At 38.6% G+C, this 15255-nt stretch overlaps 1 protein-coding gene across 1 annotated transcript; it reads right to left on the bottom strand.

Moving 5' to 3' along the window:
* Positions 1 to 280: 280 nt before the first annotated feature.
* LOC115757940 lies at positions 281 to 2651 on the bottom strand. Its single transcript, XM_030698411.1, has 4 exons — positions 2498 to 2651; positions 1853 to 2435; positions 1636 to 1785; positions 281 to 948 (listed from the first exon to the last, which is right to left on the bottom strand). Exons 1-4 carry the CDS (start codon positions 2526 to 2528, stop codon positions 618 to 620), a joined length of 1095 nt encoding a protein of 364 aa, XP_030554271.1. The 5' UTR covers positions 2529 to 2651; the 3' UTR covers positions 281 to 617.
* Positions 2652 to 15255: the final 12604 nt, after the last annotated feature.

The raw sequence follows: 15255 nt of genomic DNA, 5'->3' as shown, positions 1-15255 counted from the left end.
TCCCCTAGTCGGGAGCTCCCGACTAGAACCTCTTGTTAGTTCTTTTTATGTGAGGAAAATAAAAGCTAATTACCGCGGCACATCTAGCCATAAAACAGCCGGAAAATGTGAACTCAGTGTGAGTTCGCTAATTGTCGGCAGAATATACTGCTGCAATTACGCCGGGGATGATGGCATTTTAATAGAGCTACTAAAAGGTGATTTCCTCAACGTTTTGGCCCTGTGCAATAAGTAGAAGGTTGCAGCTGACAAAAAATAAAACGGGCATTAATATAGTTTTAGCGTTTAATACAGCAGTTTCTACAAGTTCTTTTTACGGGCAAGTGACAAAAGAGATGTGCAGAATGTATCAAGGTGAAGTCCAAAACATAAGCATCAGAAATTTTGATTATGGTTCATTGCATGTCAAAGTTATCCAAAATGAATTGTTCGAAAATTGGCCTCAATTCAGAAATCAATCTTAAATTGAAACCATTTTTTTAAAGTATACAAAATTAGTTAAAAAATAATGAATTTCAGATATTCCTTTTGTATGCTAAGTGTTGGTAAAAACTACATGCAAGAACCTTTAACCTAACCTCACATAGAGCGGAAGAAACATATCATTTGTGCTGCGTTCACTTCTTTTTCGCCTTCTTGGCGGCTTTGCGAGCCTTCTTCTGCTTAGCTTGGCGCCATTCCTGCCAATATGTTTGAATCTTGCGAGCAGCCCGATTCATCATGAAGACCAGGATGCTCTGCTGGTGCTTGCGCTGTTCCTCCTGTTCGTATTGGACAACAATCTTGTTGTAGACGGCCTCTTCTTTGCGATAGTATACCATAAAGTCATCCAATTCTTTTTTGGCCGCATTATACATATCCTCCAATCGGAGATGCTCGCGCAACTTTTCGCCAACATTCGAATCGTACCTGTGCAGAGCGTTCTCAAGCTGTATCAACAGTTTGTTTCTGTTCCGGGTAAATAAAGGTATATTAGATCTAACAAAAGTACTAAACAATTAGAAAGTTTGCATGCTAACGAATGCTAGAAAGAGTTATAGCTATTCTCGGATTCTTATATGCTGTCTAAGCTTAAGTTTCTTTCTTTCACTTAAAATTCAGTTATTATTTGTTTACTGTTGAAAATTCTGTTGGAATTGTTTTCTTTGCATGTGTCAAGTAGATTCTTATTTAGATAAGAAAAAAGAAGCTTTTTTATATACTTCATCTAGACTGTTTTTTAGATAAGTTAAGAAAGCAATAAGCTTGTTTTTATATTTGTTTGTACTTCAACTAGTTCCTTATTTAGATAAGTTAAGAAAACAATAAGCCCTTTCCGCTTCCATGTATTGAGTAATTCATCTAGATACTTATTTAGATAAGTTACGAGCACAATATGTCTGCTTTCTTTCTGTGTGTTGAGTAATTCATCTAGTTCCTTATTTAGATAAGTTTAAAGCACAATAAGCCTGCTTTCTTTCTATGTTTCGAGTACTACATATAGTTGCTTCTTTAGATAAGTTAAGATAGAAATAAGCCTAAGTTTCCCTTTTGTGTCAAGTAATTCATCTAGATTCTTATTTAGATAAGTTAAGTGCACAATAAGCCTGCTTTCGTTTTCTATGTGTCAAGTTCCTTTAGTAAAATTTTGCTTACTTTTCATCGCGCAACCCTTTTTCGTTTTCCGCATTCTTCGTGATCAACTTTTCGTATTCGGCCTGCGCTTTTTCCAACTCCTCCGCCAATTCAATTTGCTTTTGCACGCTTACCTCGTGGTGCTTGCGCAGGGTCTGATTACGTTTCTCACTGCAAAGTGTGGAAGAACCGTGGAAAGTAGAAACTATAGTTTCGCAGACGCCTTCAATGAACTCACATTTCGTTCTGGATGCGCACATTGTTCTTCCACTTTCTGTTGGCCAGATCAGCCTCTTGTTTTTCTAATATCAGGAGTTGGGTTGCCCGTTTCCAGCGCAAGAGCGCTTTCTTAGATCCTAACTTTTTCTTGCAATACTCTATGCGCTTCATTGTCTCTTCTCTCTCCAGGTACATGACATGCAGTTGACGCTCCATGATTATCTCAGCCTTGGATGTGCGCCACAGATGACGCTTGGCCACGGCCAGGATCGTTTCGAAGGCAACTAACAGCGTCTTATCGTATTCCGATATGTTATTGAGATACCTTGGAAACAGTTCGTACATCTGATAGTTGGATTGAAAATAGTCAATGATGTGCAGCACTTCGATATCAAGCATCTGTGTTTTGACGACATCTAAGCCCTTCAGTCTCCTTAACAGATTTATGGCCGGCTTGTAAGCGGTGTTACTTAGCACAGGTTCCACTTCATCCAAATCATTGGCCATTCGGGGCAATATGATCGATATTTTGAGACGCTGAATAGACTTCTCCAGCAGTCGTATAACATTAGCGATTTGTGTCTCACGGATACGCGCGAAATCTGCGTGGAATTGTAGCTCGCAGTCGAAAAGTCAAAAACCATAGACCAAATGTTATGCTCACCTTTTGCTACAGATGCTTCCACCTGTTGCATGTCTATGCCTTATTTATACATGTATATATATATATATATATAGGTAGGCAGATATACAGTTGTTTTATCTATAATATATGTACTGTGTTTCTGTATTCTAACTTGTGTACTGTCTGTCTGTGTTTCGTTTTGAGTACTGAACAATGTTTGTTTTACAGGCTGTTAGATTAACAATTTTGTTACTTGGCCAACTAGATATGCTGCTAGGTAACGACAAATACGAAAAGAAGGTAGTACAAAATGGAAAAACTCTCAGAGCTTAAAGAGCCTAATATAAATATCTTGGATATGATGCCTAGATAGATGTTGTCTATGAAGATTCTTTTATAGATTTCCAATATCTATTGATAGTAGAATTTAATAATTTCCTATGGATTTCTTCCCATATAGTTTCAATAGAGTTGCCATAGAGATACTTTAGATGTACTAGAGAGTTAATAGATAGATACTATTTGGATTCTTCCAGAGAGTTCCAATGGAGTTCCTTTAGGATTCACATGACAACTCCATTGCAATCGCGTTGCTCAGATAGTTCCAAAGGAGTTTTTAGTAAGTTCCTATTATGAGCCCAGAGACTTTCTGTTACAAACATGCACACGAACTGCATATGCCCTGTTGGGCTAATTGGGCGTAGGGTATAAATCGCAGTTTGTGAGCTAAATATAGCATGCGTGTGCCGCGGCTGAGTTGAGCGTGGGTGTGGCACTCGAGGGCGTTGGATGAACTATGCAAAGTCGTCAAATGGGCGTGGACTGCAGATTGGGCCGTGGGAAGGAGAAGGGGAAGGGGAAGGGGAGAGAGAGGCGTGTTCAGCTGTATTTGGGCCTTGCCGCCTTCAGGCACCCTGCAAAAAGTTGATGCAGGAGAAGCCCGGCCGTGATGTGGGGCCGGCTGTTGTCTCCGGGGTATGGGGTGGCGTGTGTCGCATTATGTCAACTGGCGTGGCATGAATGAAAGCTGCGACAGGCAGAAACAACGGCAACTACAACTGCAAGGCGAGCTGAGGCAATGCCAGCGGCATTTCCGTTGCCTGAATGTGTTTGCCAGGAACAGGAACAGGAACAGGAACAGGCGTTTCGAGAACTGTGCAAGTAGAGGCGGAGGCGGAGACGGAGGCGGAGGCGCGGGCAGGGCGTGTCCTGTCTGACAATGGCAAAGCGTAAACTTTCATACAAAGCGCCGACAACAAACAAAATTATTAAAAACTTGTGTACGAAATTATTGCCCTCAGGTGCGATAAGTTTTCTGAATCAAAAAAGAGTGAGAGTTAAGCATAAGGAAAAACTATGCAAATTTCTAGATGGTTTTTAACTTGAGTTCTATTCGAAAACAGTTCGAGGGAAAAAACATGGGTATAATCATGGGTATTTTCACTTAACTTTGCTTTAACTGTTTCTAACAAGAAATTCTTAGAATGGAAACTAAAATAAAAATCTATCAAATAACAAATTTGTGTGTGTTTGAGTTATATATTAAGAAAGATTTCTTTAGTTTTTTTCCCTCGGTTTTTTTTTGAAAACAGTTCGAGGGAAAAAACAGTTCCTAATTATGGATTATTTCAGCAAATTTTCATAGTAATATTTTTAAAAGGAAAAAGTTCCTAAAATGGAAACTAACCTAAACCTAACCTAAGATAAATGATAAATATATGTAAATGAATAGAAAAATACAGAAATCACAAAATAAATGCATAAATTAATAAAAAATATAAAAAAAGTTTGAATATTTGAATGTCTTGGAAAAAACGGACATTCACAAATGAAATATATGATGTGAGAAGTCGGACTTTTTTCTAAAATTTGATTCTTTAATTTTAAGTTTGAGCCCTTTTGCACAATAAAAGAATAATAATGTAATTTATTTCAGATTTTCCTCTACTCTAGACACACATACAACAAATATGCCCACAAATAGCGTGTATCCACTTTAACCTTTGATGTTTCCATTTCATAAGTCCCCTTTTGTATTTGACTGTTTCCATTCATTTTCCAAATGATATGTTGCTCAAATAGCTGCAACACAGCCCACTATCCTTTTTTTTTTCTTTCATTTATAAATGCGCCTATTTCCCCTCCCATATGACGCACAATTCACAGGTAACATGAAAGACCTCCAAAGAGCACACATATGCATGCACGCACGCACACATACACACACATACAGGGGCCAAACATGGCGCAGCACTAGCTGCTAAAAGTCAATTCGAAGAGAGGGAGAACGAGAGCGAGAGAGAGAGAGAGAGAGAGAGAGAGAGTGCGAGGACAGACAACCGCAGTGTCAGCTGCGTCAGCATCAGCGCAACAAGTAAGAAGAAGCAGTAGGTGAAGAGGTTGAAGCAAACCGTCAAATAATATGCCAGGCACAAAAGCAACAACAACAACAGAGTAGAAAACGTCGCAGTTCAAGCAAAAGTCCAAAGAAAGTTTTTTTTTCTATTTGTGTGTGTAAACTGCTGCAATGCTGACGAACAACAAAAACAAGAAACAAACACACATGTATTTGTTATTGCTGGCAGCGAAAGCGTAGCTCACAGTGCGAATGCGTGATAAAGATGGTAAGAAAAGGCGATAGCAATAGCCAAAGCATGAAAAAATGACGCATAAGCAGCAGCAGCAGCTCAGACAGAGACAGATAGAGAGAGAGAGAGAGTGGGAGGGAATGAGTGATAGAGAGAGAGAGAAAGAGAGGGAGAGAGCTGCGAGCGTATGTGGCCACGAGAGCGTGCGCCGAGCTGTATGCAGCTGTATTTGACGCTGGCCTCGCCTGGCGTTTGTGTGTGCGTGACAAATGGCCATGTAAAGCGGCACCGCAGAAAAACGTTAACGGTACTGCAAAGAATGTGCAGCGCAAAGCGAAATCAAGCAATCATGCTCTCAGCTTGACGCTCTCTGCGTTTTTCCCTTTGCTGCTGCTTGGCCCACATTTGCCAGGCTCAGCTGTGGCTGATTTTTACCGTTTGGGCTGCTCATTATGTCGCTGACGTTGACGTCGACGTCGACGTCGCTGTCGCTGTCGCCATCGCCGTCGCCTTGGCAGCATTTCTGCTTAATGTTATATATTATTATTGTCTTTACTTCATTTTCAGGACTATCTGAAATTTTGCCGTTACACTTCGGCTGGCCGCATTGCAGCTATAAATTTGTGGCTTTTGCATTCGCCAGCTAGATTACTTTGGGGAGGCAATGAGTGCCTGCGGCCAGGGTTGCCTTAACATTTGATTTTTCGGCATATGAACTCACAGAAAGGGTGCAATTGAGTCCCTAAGCTGCTGGAGAATAGCGTAAATATTTAAAGCTAGATATGCTCTCTTGAGCTCTCCAGTGTTGAATAATCTGTATTTTGTGGCTATCGCAAATGTATCTGCTAGGCGATACATATTCTAGACTTTAATTCCTTAAACAAGAGAAAATTTGAAAAAATACTATACATTTTCAGAAAGTTTTTCGTAGAACTCAACTTTTACAAATAGGAACTGGTCGTAAGTCCTTGAAAAAATATTACCAATATAATTATGTCTGGAAAGGTTTTTTCATAACCATTTAATTTTTCTTCCAATAGGGCAGCACTTTAATGTGTTAAGAGATAAGAAGGCGATAAAATGGCGATACGCATTGCTAAGCGAAACTTTTATTTCATTCCAGCATTCCATGTTTATTAATGCTTCATTTAAACTCTTCACTTTTCCAAGCTGCACAATTTCAAATTCCATTGTCTTTATATTCTATACATTTATATAGTACAATAACTATGAGATCCCACATACTTGATAATGCAGCCCGTGGATGCGACAGTAAAACTTAACGACAATTTTCAGTGGCACTTGCCACTAAATATTTCAACATTCTTATTTCCACTTGCTTGGGTTCTTCTGCCCCTCCCCCCATCCCTAATGTAGGGGTAAGCAGAAAAGTTTTCATTTGAAGCGTTTCCTTTGCAGTTCTCTTATAGGTTTTGCTTAGTTTCTTTCAGGACCCTGCGGCTCGAGTTACTCTCGAACTTTTGGCCTTTGGCAGCTGCTCAGCTACTTTTTTTTTTGTTTTTTTGCTGTTGTTTCAACCTTTTGGCTTGTAATTTGAATTTTTTCAACTGTGAAGCTTCCCTTGCCCGCCCTTAGGTCAGGGCAAATGTTGCGGGCGTGTGTCTAAGGTTGATTATGGGCCAAAACTTGGTAGAAGAGAGGAGTTCAGTTATCTAATAAACTGTTTGCAATGCGATTTCTATGTGTGTATGTAGACTTAACATTTGATGCTATTATAAAAGTTTCGTGTCCTTTGTGCTTGCTGTACAACTTACATAATGTTACTTAATATATACCAGTCATATGGCTGGTAACAGTAACAGTGTAATACTTTAATGTAATCTTTATGTTATAGCAATGTCACTTAAGTCAAGCTCACAATGTTAACATTTCTCTCCCACTCTCTCTCTCTTCACGATCTGTCTATGCAGCTCTGTTTATATGTAAATCTCTCTTTCCCTCTCTCTCTCTCTCTCGGCATGTTATGTACAAAGATATGTTGTTTTTTTGTACATCTAACAACTTACATTTCTGCAGAATAACTTTTAATGTAATATAACTTAGTTAACATAATATTAACATACGATCTGCTCATACATGTGATAACGGTAACATTCTCACACGCTGTTAAGTAAAACGTTTTAACAATGTAACACGGTCTGTCTAGTCTCTATGCTTTGTGCCTCTTTAGTTCGCCAAGTTGCGACCTTGGCTTCTTGTGCTCAACAATTTGAGCTAGTAAAAAAGATTTTGTATGCTTCACTCGCTTATGACTTGTGCCTTCTGTGCACAATTCAATAAAGTAGCAACAAGAAAAGTTGGCCCCGATTTAATTTATGAATTGTGCAAAAGTTTGTTGCAATTAAATTGAATATTTGCTGCGCAAAAAAAAACGAACAATTTTCTTTGATTGACATTTTGACAAGAAATGTAGCATGTATTGATGTAAGAGCGAGACAGCGCACTTTTATATACTCCATCTGGTCGCACATTGAGGAGCTCGTTAATTTATTTTCGTCCGTTTTTACACATGTTTTCCCGTGGGGGGGGGGGGGGGCTGCACAAGTTCTGTGCGACGCAATTGAAGAGGAGCATAAAAAAATAGTCATAAAATTCCTTTTGCGTTGTATTTCGCTTCGATTTTTGGTCCCTTCGGCACGCGCCGAAAAGTATGCAATAAAAACTGAAGCCGTCTAGTTTTATCAATAAACGCATTCTGCTGGCGTTTTTATCCTGTTTATTAAGGCCAGTTAAAAATAGTTATGATAAAAGTTATGGTAATTAATGCGACATATTAACTAACGATATTAACTTAGCTAAAATGTGTGTGCTTATTTTACATTATATTTCGATAGTATTCATAGTATTCATTCATTCGATACTATCGAAACTTCTAGTGCGTCGGAGTCTAGAACAGTATTGGACTTAATTGGAATTGTACCAGGCTCATCAAAATATTATTTTTTGCTAACAAAATATTCTTCCCAAGGGTTATCGATTTTATATGATCTTATCAGTCTGTGAGAGCCGTCTGGAGTTGTCGATACATTATAGTTTACAGTCTAAATTTTGTTGTTATCCATTTGTTATGTTATGTTATCGATGTATACATCTACATATAGTGTCTGGAGTTATCGGTTTGATATGTTATGTTATCGATATATCCGTAATTGCATTATCAATGCATTATGGTAATACGTAATGCATTGATCAATCATACAGACTAGATCTATTTGCACGAGCTTCTTTCTTGAGCAACCGCTACGTAAATCTTGCATATATAGAGTCTGGAACTATGAACTTATCCTGACTATCGATTAGTAAGGTTTGGGCATTGAAAATGTTCCCAACTTTTGCTCACATTTGTTTGCTCTTGACAAATATATCAATGTGACCCAAACACTGATGATTGTATGATAATATTTGCGGCTAAGTACATGGATCTATTTGGCAAGCCAAAGTCAACAGGAAAATGGCCAAAATGCTGACACGTGCGAGGCCAAAGGACGAGGCCAGTTCGATTGGGGCCAACAGCCAAAATATATTCCGTCAAATGATTGATGAGCCCAAAATACCATATATATTCGAATTGTACCAAAATTCAGTTGTCAACATGTTTTAAATGCCACGCCCCCCGCAGCCCAACGTACGGCCGCAGAGTCCATTAGAAAATCGTAACTCTTGCATTTCTGGTCGGAAGTTTATAGAAAATTTGCAAGAGGCAAACCCTATAGAGATGGGCGCAAATATAAAAATCCTGTTCTGAATTTGCCTTGTAATGAAGTTGCCGAAAATTGTGTGGAAAACGTTCTGTGGCTTTTCTCTGGGGCTGCTTGTGCATGCGCGGCACGCAAATTTGTTGCCAATAAGCAACCGAAAACAATTTTTATATGGCCAGTATGACGAGGGGTAGGGGGCAGGGGGGAGGGTAGGAGAGGGTAGGAGAGTTAGCGAAGTAGCATTGGGGGTAGCTGGCATACTTGCCTATGCGTGCCGCGTGCGCGTCTGGTTTCTTTATATTTCATTTTTCTATACCCTGTACGGATTAGAATTGAATAAAATAGGGTATATTGTGTCTGTTCAAAGGTATGACAGAGGTGGGAGGCAGCATATCTGAGTATATACATTCAGCATAGAAAGCACGAGCTAATCCGTCCAGCTCCCTCCGCCCATCTAGGATTTTAGAAACTTTCAGTGTTTGTCTTTTCAGCTTCTTTTATACTGTAAATTGTGAAAGCTTGTGCATTCAATGTGGGTTATCAGAAAGTGGACATATTTTATAAATTAAGACGAAATACAAACATATACATGTACAGGGTATCCCTTCGTCGGGCATTTTTAACAGGAGCTAGCTTCGTTTCGGCTGTTCCATGTTGGGGTGTAGCTGCCTGCCCCTCAAACTGGGGTTGCTTGGCTACGCGGCCCAGCCAAAATGTAGGTCATGTTGGGCTGGGCATATGCGAGCTGTAGCAGGAGCTGCGCCAGGAGCTGTAGCAGGAGCTGCGTTCCATTTGAACTCTGCACTCGCAACACTCCCCACGCACATATACATACACACAATTCCCGCACGGCGAAGAGAGTGTGTAAAAAGCAAGAGATAGAAAGAGAGAGAGAGAGAGAGAGAGAGAGAGAGAGAGAGAGAGAGAGAGAAAGAGAGCAAGAAGGGGAGCTGGTGTCATGAATACTTTAGCATGGGCTGCTTGGGGCGTGGCAGAGCACAGTTGAGACCCAGACTCCAATGCCTGTCATATCTTATTGTCGGCGGGACAGGAATGGGCTCGGAGCGGGGCATGTTCATCAACTGGCTCATGCTTATTATAATGAAAATTTCATTACAAAATTGAATGTTGACGTGTCGCATGTGTCGAGCTGAGCGCTCGAGTGGCTTTTAATACTCCCCCTGAAAACAATAGCTACAAGTACTTTGGGGGAGCCGTATTGTAGGCTTAACTAAACTTAACATACTTGAGGTCTAAGAGGCACGCTGTCAGTTACAAACTAAGTGGCTAAGTTTACGGCTGTAGAAATTTCAATAACATGCTTTTACTTGTTAACATAGCAGATGCAATTACTACCGCCTATAATGTTAGCTCTCTGGTAATTACATGTTTAACAATCCTAAGCTCTATTAAGCATTTGCTACTGTTTATTATTTGTTAACATTTACATTAACATATCTTAGTTAACTCTTTAACAGAATTTTTGTAACTGTACAGTTAACAGACAGGCTTAACAGTTGGAATTGATCGTAGTCCAGGTTTGAATCATGTTATCTCTGTTTATTTTACCAAAAACTTAGTACAGGGTATCTATACTGTCTTGAACTTGCGTCCCCTGATTCTCTCGCATGCTTGCGCCTGCCAAAAAACATCTTTTATACTCCCAAAACGTGACTTTAGCTCAAATCGAAGGCAACCAAGCTGGCTTCTTAGTGCACTTAGCCGAAGCATTTTCAGTTGACCCAAATCGACGCAGAGGGGGTAAGGCAAAAAATAGAATTTGTTGATGCATTTCGCTGACCATTCGATGTTATTTATTTGGCATGCTCGAAATATCTCAAAGTACATGTGGCCCAATGGAGTTTTATAATACATATTTTGCCAGCCTTTAGCCTCCAGTCTCCAGTCCCTCTAAGCCAATGACAATAATTTGCAATCAAGCTAAGTGACATTGCACATTCTGGCTGGACTATTTTTCGAGTAGAGTTCGAGTACTGGTTAACCAGACAGAGACGGAACTTAAGTGCTAGCTGCTCTTTGCTGCCAAGATACTTTTGAGATGTCTGTGCCAATTTGCCATTGGAATCGGTTCGGCGAACTAGTCTTAAATGGATACACTTTCGAAAGTTTCATAAAGTTTGCTGAACTGATAAAAACTTGGCAGGCTATTGAGTTTCTTAATTAAAATAAAGTTTGATACTTTAATTATATTAAATCTTAGTCATATTTAAGCTAAGTGTGTTGACAGTTCAACAAAGGAAAGGTTTGAACAAAATAAAATAAAATACTTCTCTTTCATATCTATTATTTTATTATTAATATATTTTCAAGCTCTAGGTTTATACTCTTAAGTTGGCTATATTTAATATAACAGCTTCTGGGTCAGTCATGTTAACAACTATAGGGTATGTTATGTTAACGGCAACTCCAATTAGCAGCAAAGTCTGTTAGCGAAAATATGGCTACGCTCTGTTATATAAACCATTTTAATATATGTATTTGCACAAGTTCTGTAAAGTAACAGCTTTAGCTTGCTTACATTCTGCTATGTTACGAGCTACCTATGTTAGCTATAACAGCAAAAGTTACATATTTAACTTAAGAATCATTTTGGATAGCTTAAGAGTTGTGTATATACAAGCACTTGAACAAGCACTTCAACTATTCCACTCGATTCTTCGTAAAACACGGCGTATGCGCAATATGCCAATTGCCTTGGAGTCTAGACAAATGTTTGCTGTGCTCTGTGCAAGGAGGAGTGGGGGGGGGGGGTATACTGTTTAGTGGGGCCCTGGCTGTTCTATGTATAGTCGTAAAGCACATGTCAAAATGAGTAATAGCTCATCAAAGTTTCATTTCAACCATTTTTCCCAGCTCGAGCTGCAAAACTTTCGACGGGCATTTATGAGGAAAATGTTCGGGGCGAGCAAAGCGAACGAACGGCCAATTGACTAGCAAACACACTGTGTGTAGGGTTGATAGTTTGTTGTTGCTTCTTGTTTTTTGGTTTTTGTTGTTGTTTTTCTTTTTAGCACCCGCTCAAATTGGAATTGGTGGCACATGCAATAATTTGATTTCGCAAACAAAACAACCCAGAAACATATTTGCGAGTGTAAACAAAATGTTGACGTTTTCGTTTTTGGTTTTCAATTTCCCGGCCTCCAACACACTTGTCGTGGGCGTAATGAGACGCTTTACGCTGCATTGGGTCCAGGGGGGAAAGGGGGCACCTACCGCTGCCTAGGCCCATGTTTTATCGATAAATCGTGAGTGCGAAGAGCAGCTCTAGATAAAAACAGGTGGGCGGAGGGGGCGCAGGCTACATACGATATATAACAAACAACAATTTTGTAACTGGCAGGCTCCGCATTTTCCGTTCCATTCATTTTCTTTGTATACCCTGTAGCAATAAAATGGCAAGAGAGTGTGTCTTATCATATTTAGCTATAACTTAAGGGATAGAACAATAAAACGTAATACACGTTTACCTTAGTGCATGTTAGAGGGAATGGCTTTTCCGAAAAGTGTGGATCACCTCTCAAATGAATATGAAAAATCTTTGAAAATAGGTTGGAGGTCGATCGAATAATAAACAAAAATTGTTTTAGACAAACGTTTTTCACAATTTTTCCACACTTGCGGGTGGAATTTCACAAAATCGGTTTGGATTGTGCGTTGATCACCAATCAGTCAGTCAGTCAATCAGACAATCAGTTAGTTAGTCAGTCAGTCAATCAGTCAATCAGTCAATCAGTTAGTCAGTCAAACAGTCTGTCAGTCCATCAGTCATTCAATCAGACAGTCAGTCAGTCAGTCAGTCAGTCAGTCAATCGGTAAGGACAAACAATTTTATATATGTAGAGATGTATTTCGTAATTTCTATACTCAAAACTTTTACTGCATAGGGTATCTGCCCGTCATGTATAAACTAGCATTTCGATTAGTTGTCGATTTTCTTTTGTTTGTTATCCAAAAATCGTTTCTTTTTTTGCGGACGCCCAACTGACACGAAACCCTGTGCAGGACAGGAGCCTCCAGCTAACAGCTACCCATCTATGTTTGCATGCCGGGTAGCTGGGTTGGGGGCAACGTTTATGAGTATTGACAGGAAATTGGGACCGGCGGACAGACAGGCATTAGTTTTGACTCTGCCACAAGCCACAAACTTTTGATTGCCATTGACGCGCCTCGTGTTGTTGTCGCAAAATAAAAGCAGAAGCAGCACCATAAAAGTAAGGCCAGAAGGAAGATGGTCTCGTGTTATTAGCAAATAAAGAAAGATATATGCCCAGCATATCATATTGCATTATATATATACATATATATATATATATATATATAATTTCCCTTTCGCTGGCTTGCGTGCGCCTTGCCTCTGGCTCTGTGCCTATTCTGTGGAAAGCTAAAAATAATTTGTGTTTTATTGCTGCAAATGACAAAAACCCTATATGTGGGCTTAATTTATTTGCTTGGCAGCAAGCGTTTAGGTTCTTGGACTTGGACAGTGGGTTATTGAATAGGTAAAATATCGTAATGGAAACATGGAAAGTTTTTGCGATAAGAAAAGTGAAAGAAGAAAGCAATTTTATTAATGCTCATCTACGATAACATAAATTACTTTAAAATAAAAAAAATTTTAAGGTTTGGATCAAATAAAATATGTTCAAGGGAATGCTGGAATGAAATATTAACTGGACAAGTGTTAATTGCAATTGGTAATTCAATGAATATATTTACATATGAATAATATATGTCTATGTTTATCTACGAGAAAAGAGCCTATAAAACATGGTAAATGTTAAGGGTTTTTATGTAATATTTGTACAAGGCAATACTGTAATGAAGCATTAAAAGGAGCTGTGTTAATAGCAAATGGCAACCCTATGAATATTTAATATCACATTTGTCATTTAACATACGAATGATATATTTAACTACGAGAAAAGAGTCTGTACATAAATGTGTCTAAGTCGTTTTCATTTCATTTCAAGGATTTCATTTACAAAGATCTTTGTTGAAATCTATTTGTTAGGGGTTTCACACTTTTCGATAAATCCATTCCTCCTTGTATATTATAGATTATTTTTATTCTTACTGAGATTAAGCCGAATCAAACTATTTTTAGAAGTGTCTAAAAGGGCAGCCCTAAATAAACCATATAATACTTGATTATTGAGATTACGTTTCAATTTTAAAATTAAATATGGTTAGTTTTACAATAAGTTTTTTATTGTATCCGAATTTGTGCACTGGAATGAAACATTACGTTGAATTGTATAAATAGTCCACATGAAGAGGAATTCGTAAAACTAATTGTTGCCCAATCCAACGGATCTTCGATTATTTTACAAATGTTGCATTCGCAAACAAACAGAATTTTGCGATTGTGTACACAGTCTGAATAAAGTGTGAGTACAGTTGTGTTTGTCAGTATGTGCACGCATAAATCGAAGGGCTATTATTCAATTAGCGTGACAAACGCGTCTAATGCACAAATCAGAAAATGGTCGCAAGCAAGGCAAAAAGCCAAACCCAAAGCCAAAGCGAAAGCGAAACAATGCAGGCAAATTTTCAACTGCATTTGTTGCTGCAAATGAGCTAACTGCGACTAAAACTAGAAACAAGCGAAATGCCAAGCAATTCTTTCGACTAGGGCACATCCAAATACCCTTCTAAATATATTTTTGCACATCTAGCAGTAGCTGAGAGAGATTTGAGAAGAATATCTCATATTTAAAGTGAATAATAGTCGATTCGATTAGTTTCATAACTTTTTCGATTAATTTCGATTGCATTTCGATTAATTTATAACTTTATTCAAATCGTGGTTTAAGAAACTCAGACTTAAACATTTTTTTAATTAGAAAAAGAGTTATTAATGTAAATAAATAAAAAAATGTTTAGATGTAAAAATAAGTCTGCATATAATATTTATAATATGATAACATATATTTATATAATATCAAGGAATATAAAAATGCCCGACAACCCGTTCAATTTGGTAAGAGTGTAACGAGAACATGGGAACTGCACTTAAGCCTATTAATAAAAAGCAAGAAAATGTCAACGGAATGGCAGAAAGCGCATTGAAAATGCAGACAGAGGGCAACAGAACAAGGCGAAAAGCAGCTAACAAGGGTAAATGAGAGTGGAAAATAATTAGCCATGTTGACAACACGAACAAGTTAGTTAGCAAAATGCAAAAGGGAATTCGACTGGAAAAATATCCTGCACTGTTCAGGGCTTACTCAAGAAATATGCAGCTGAACAAGATATTGATGTGATTGTACAAGCTGTGAGAGATATAGTTCTTATATAACCTGAACCCATAAAATATGGGAAAAAAGGATTAAATGCTTTCGGGCAATTGTATGTAACAGGCAGAAGTAAGTTTTTCAAAAAGTATATATATTCTTGGTCAGCATCAAAAGCCGAGTCGATCTATCTGTACAAACGTCCGTATATATGAACGCGTCGATCTCAGAACCTG

Source organism: Drosophila novamexicana, unplaced genomic scaffold (genome assembly GCF_003285875.2).
Source record: "Drosophila novamexicana strain 15010-1031.04,08,12 unplaced genomic scaffold, DnovRS2.1 tig00000121-arrow-pilon, whole genome shotgun sequence".
NCBI classification, from domain to species: Eukaryota; Metazoa; Arthropoda; class Insecta; order Diptera; family Drosophilidae; genus Drosophila; species Drosophila novamexicana.
The sequence above is the reverse complement of the archived record's forward strand: the minus strand, read 5'-3'. Positions and strand labels throughout refer to the sequence as shown.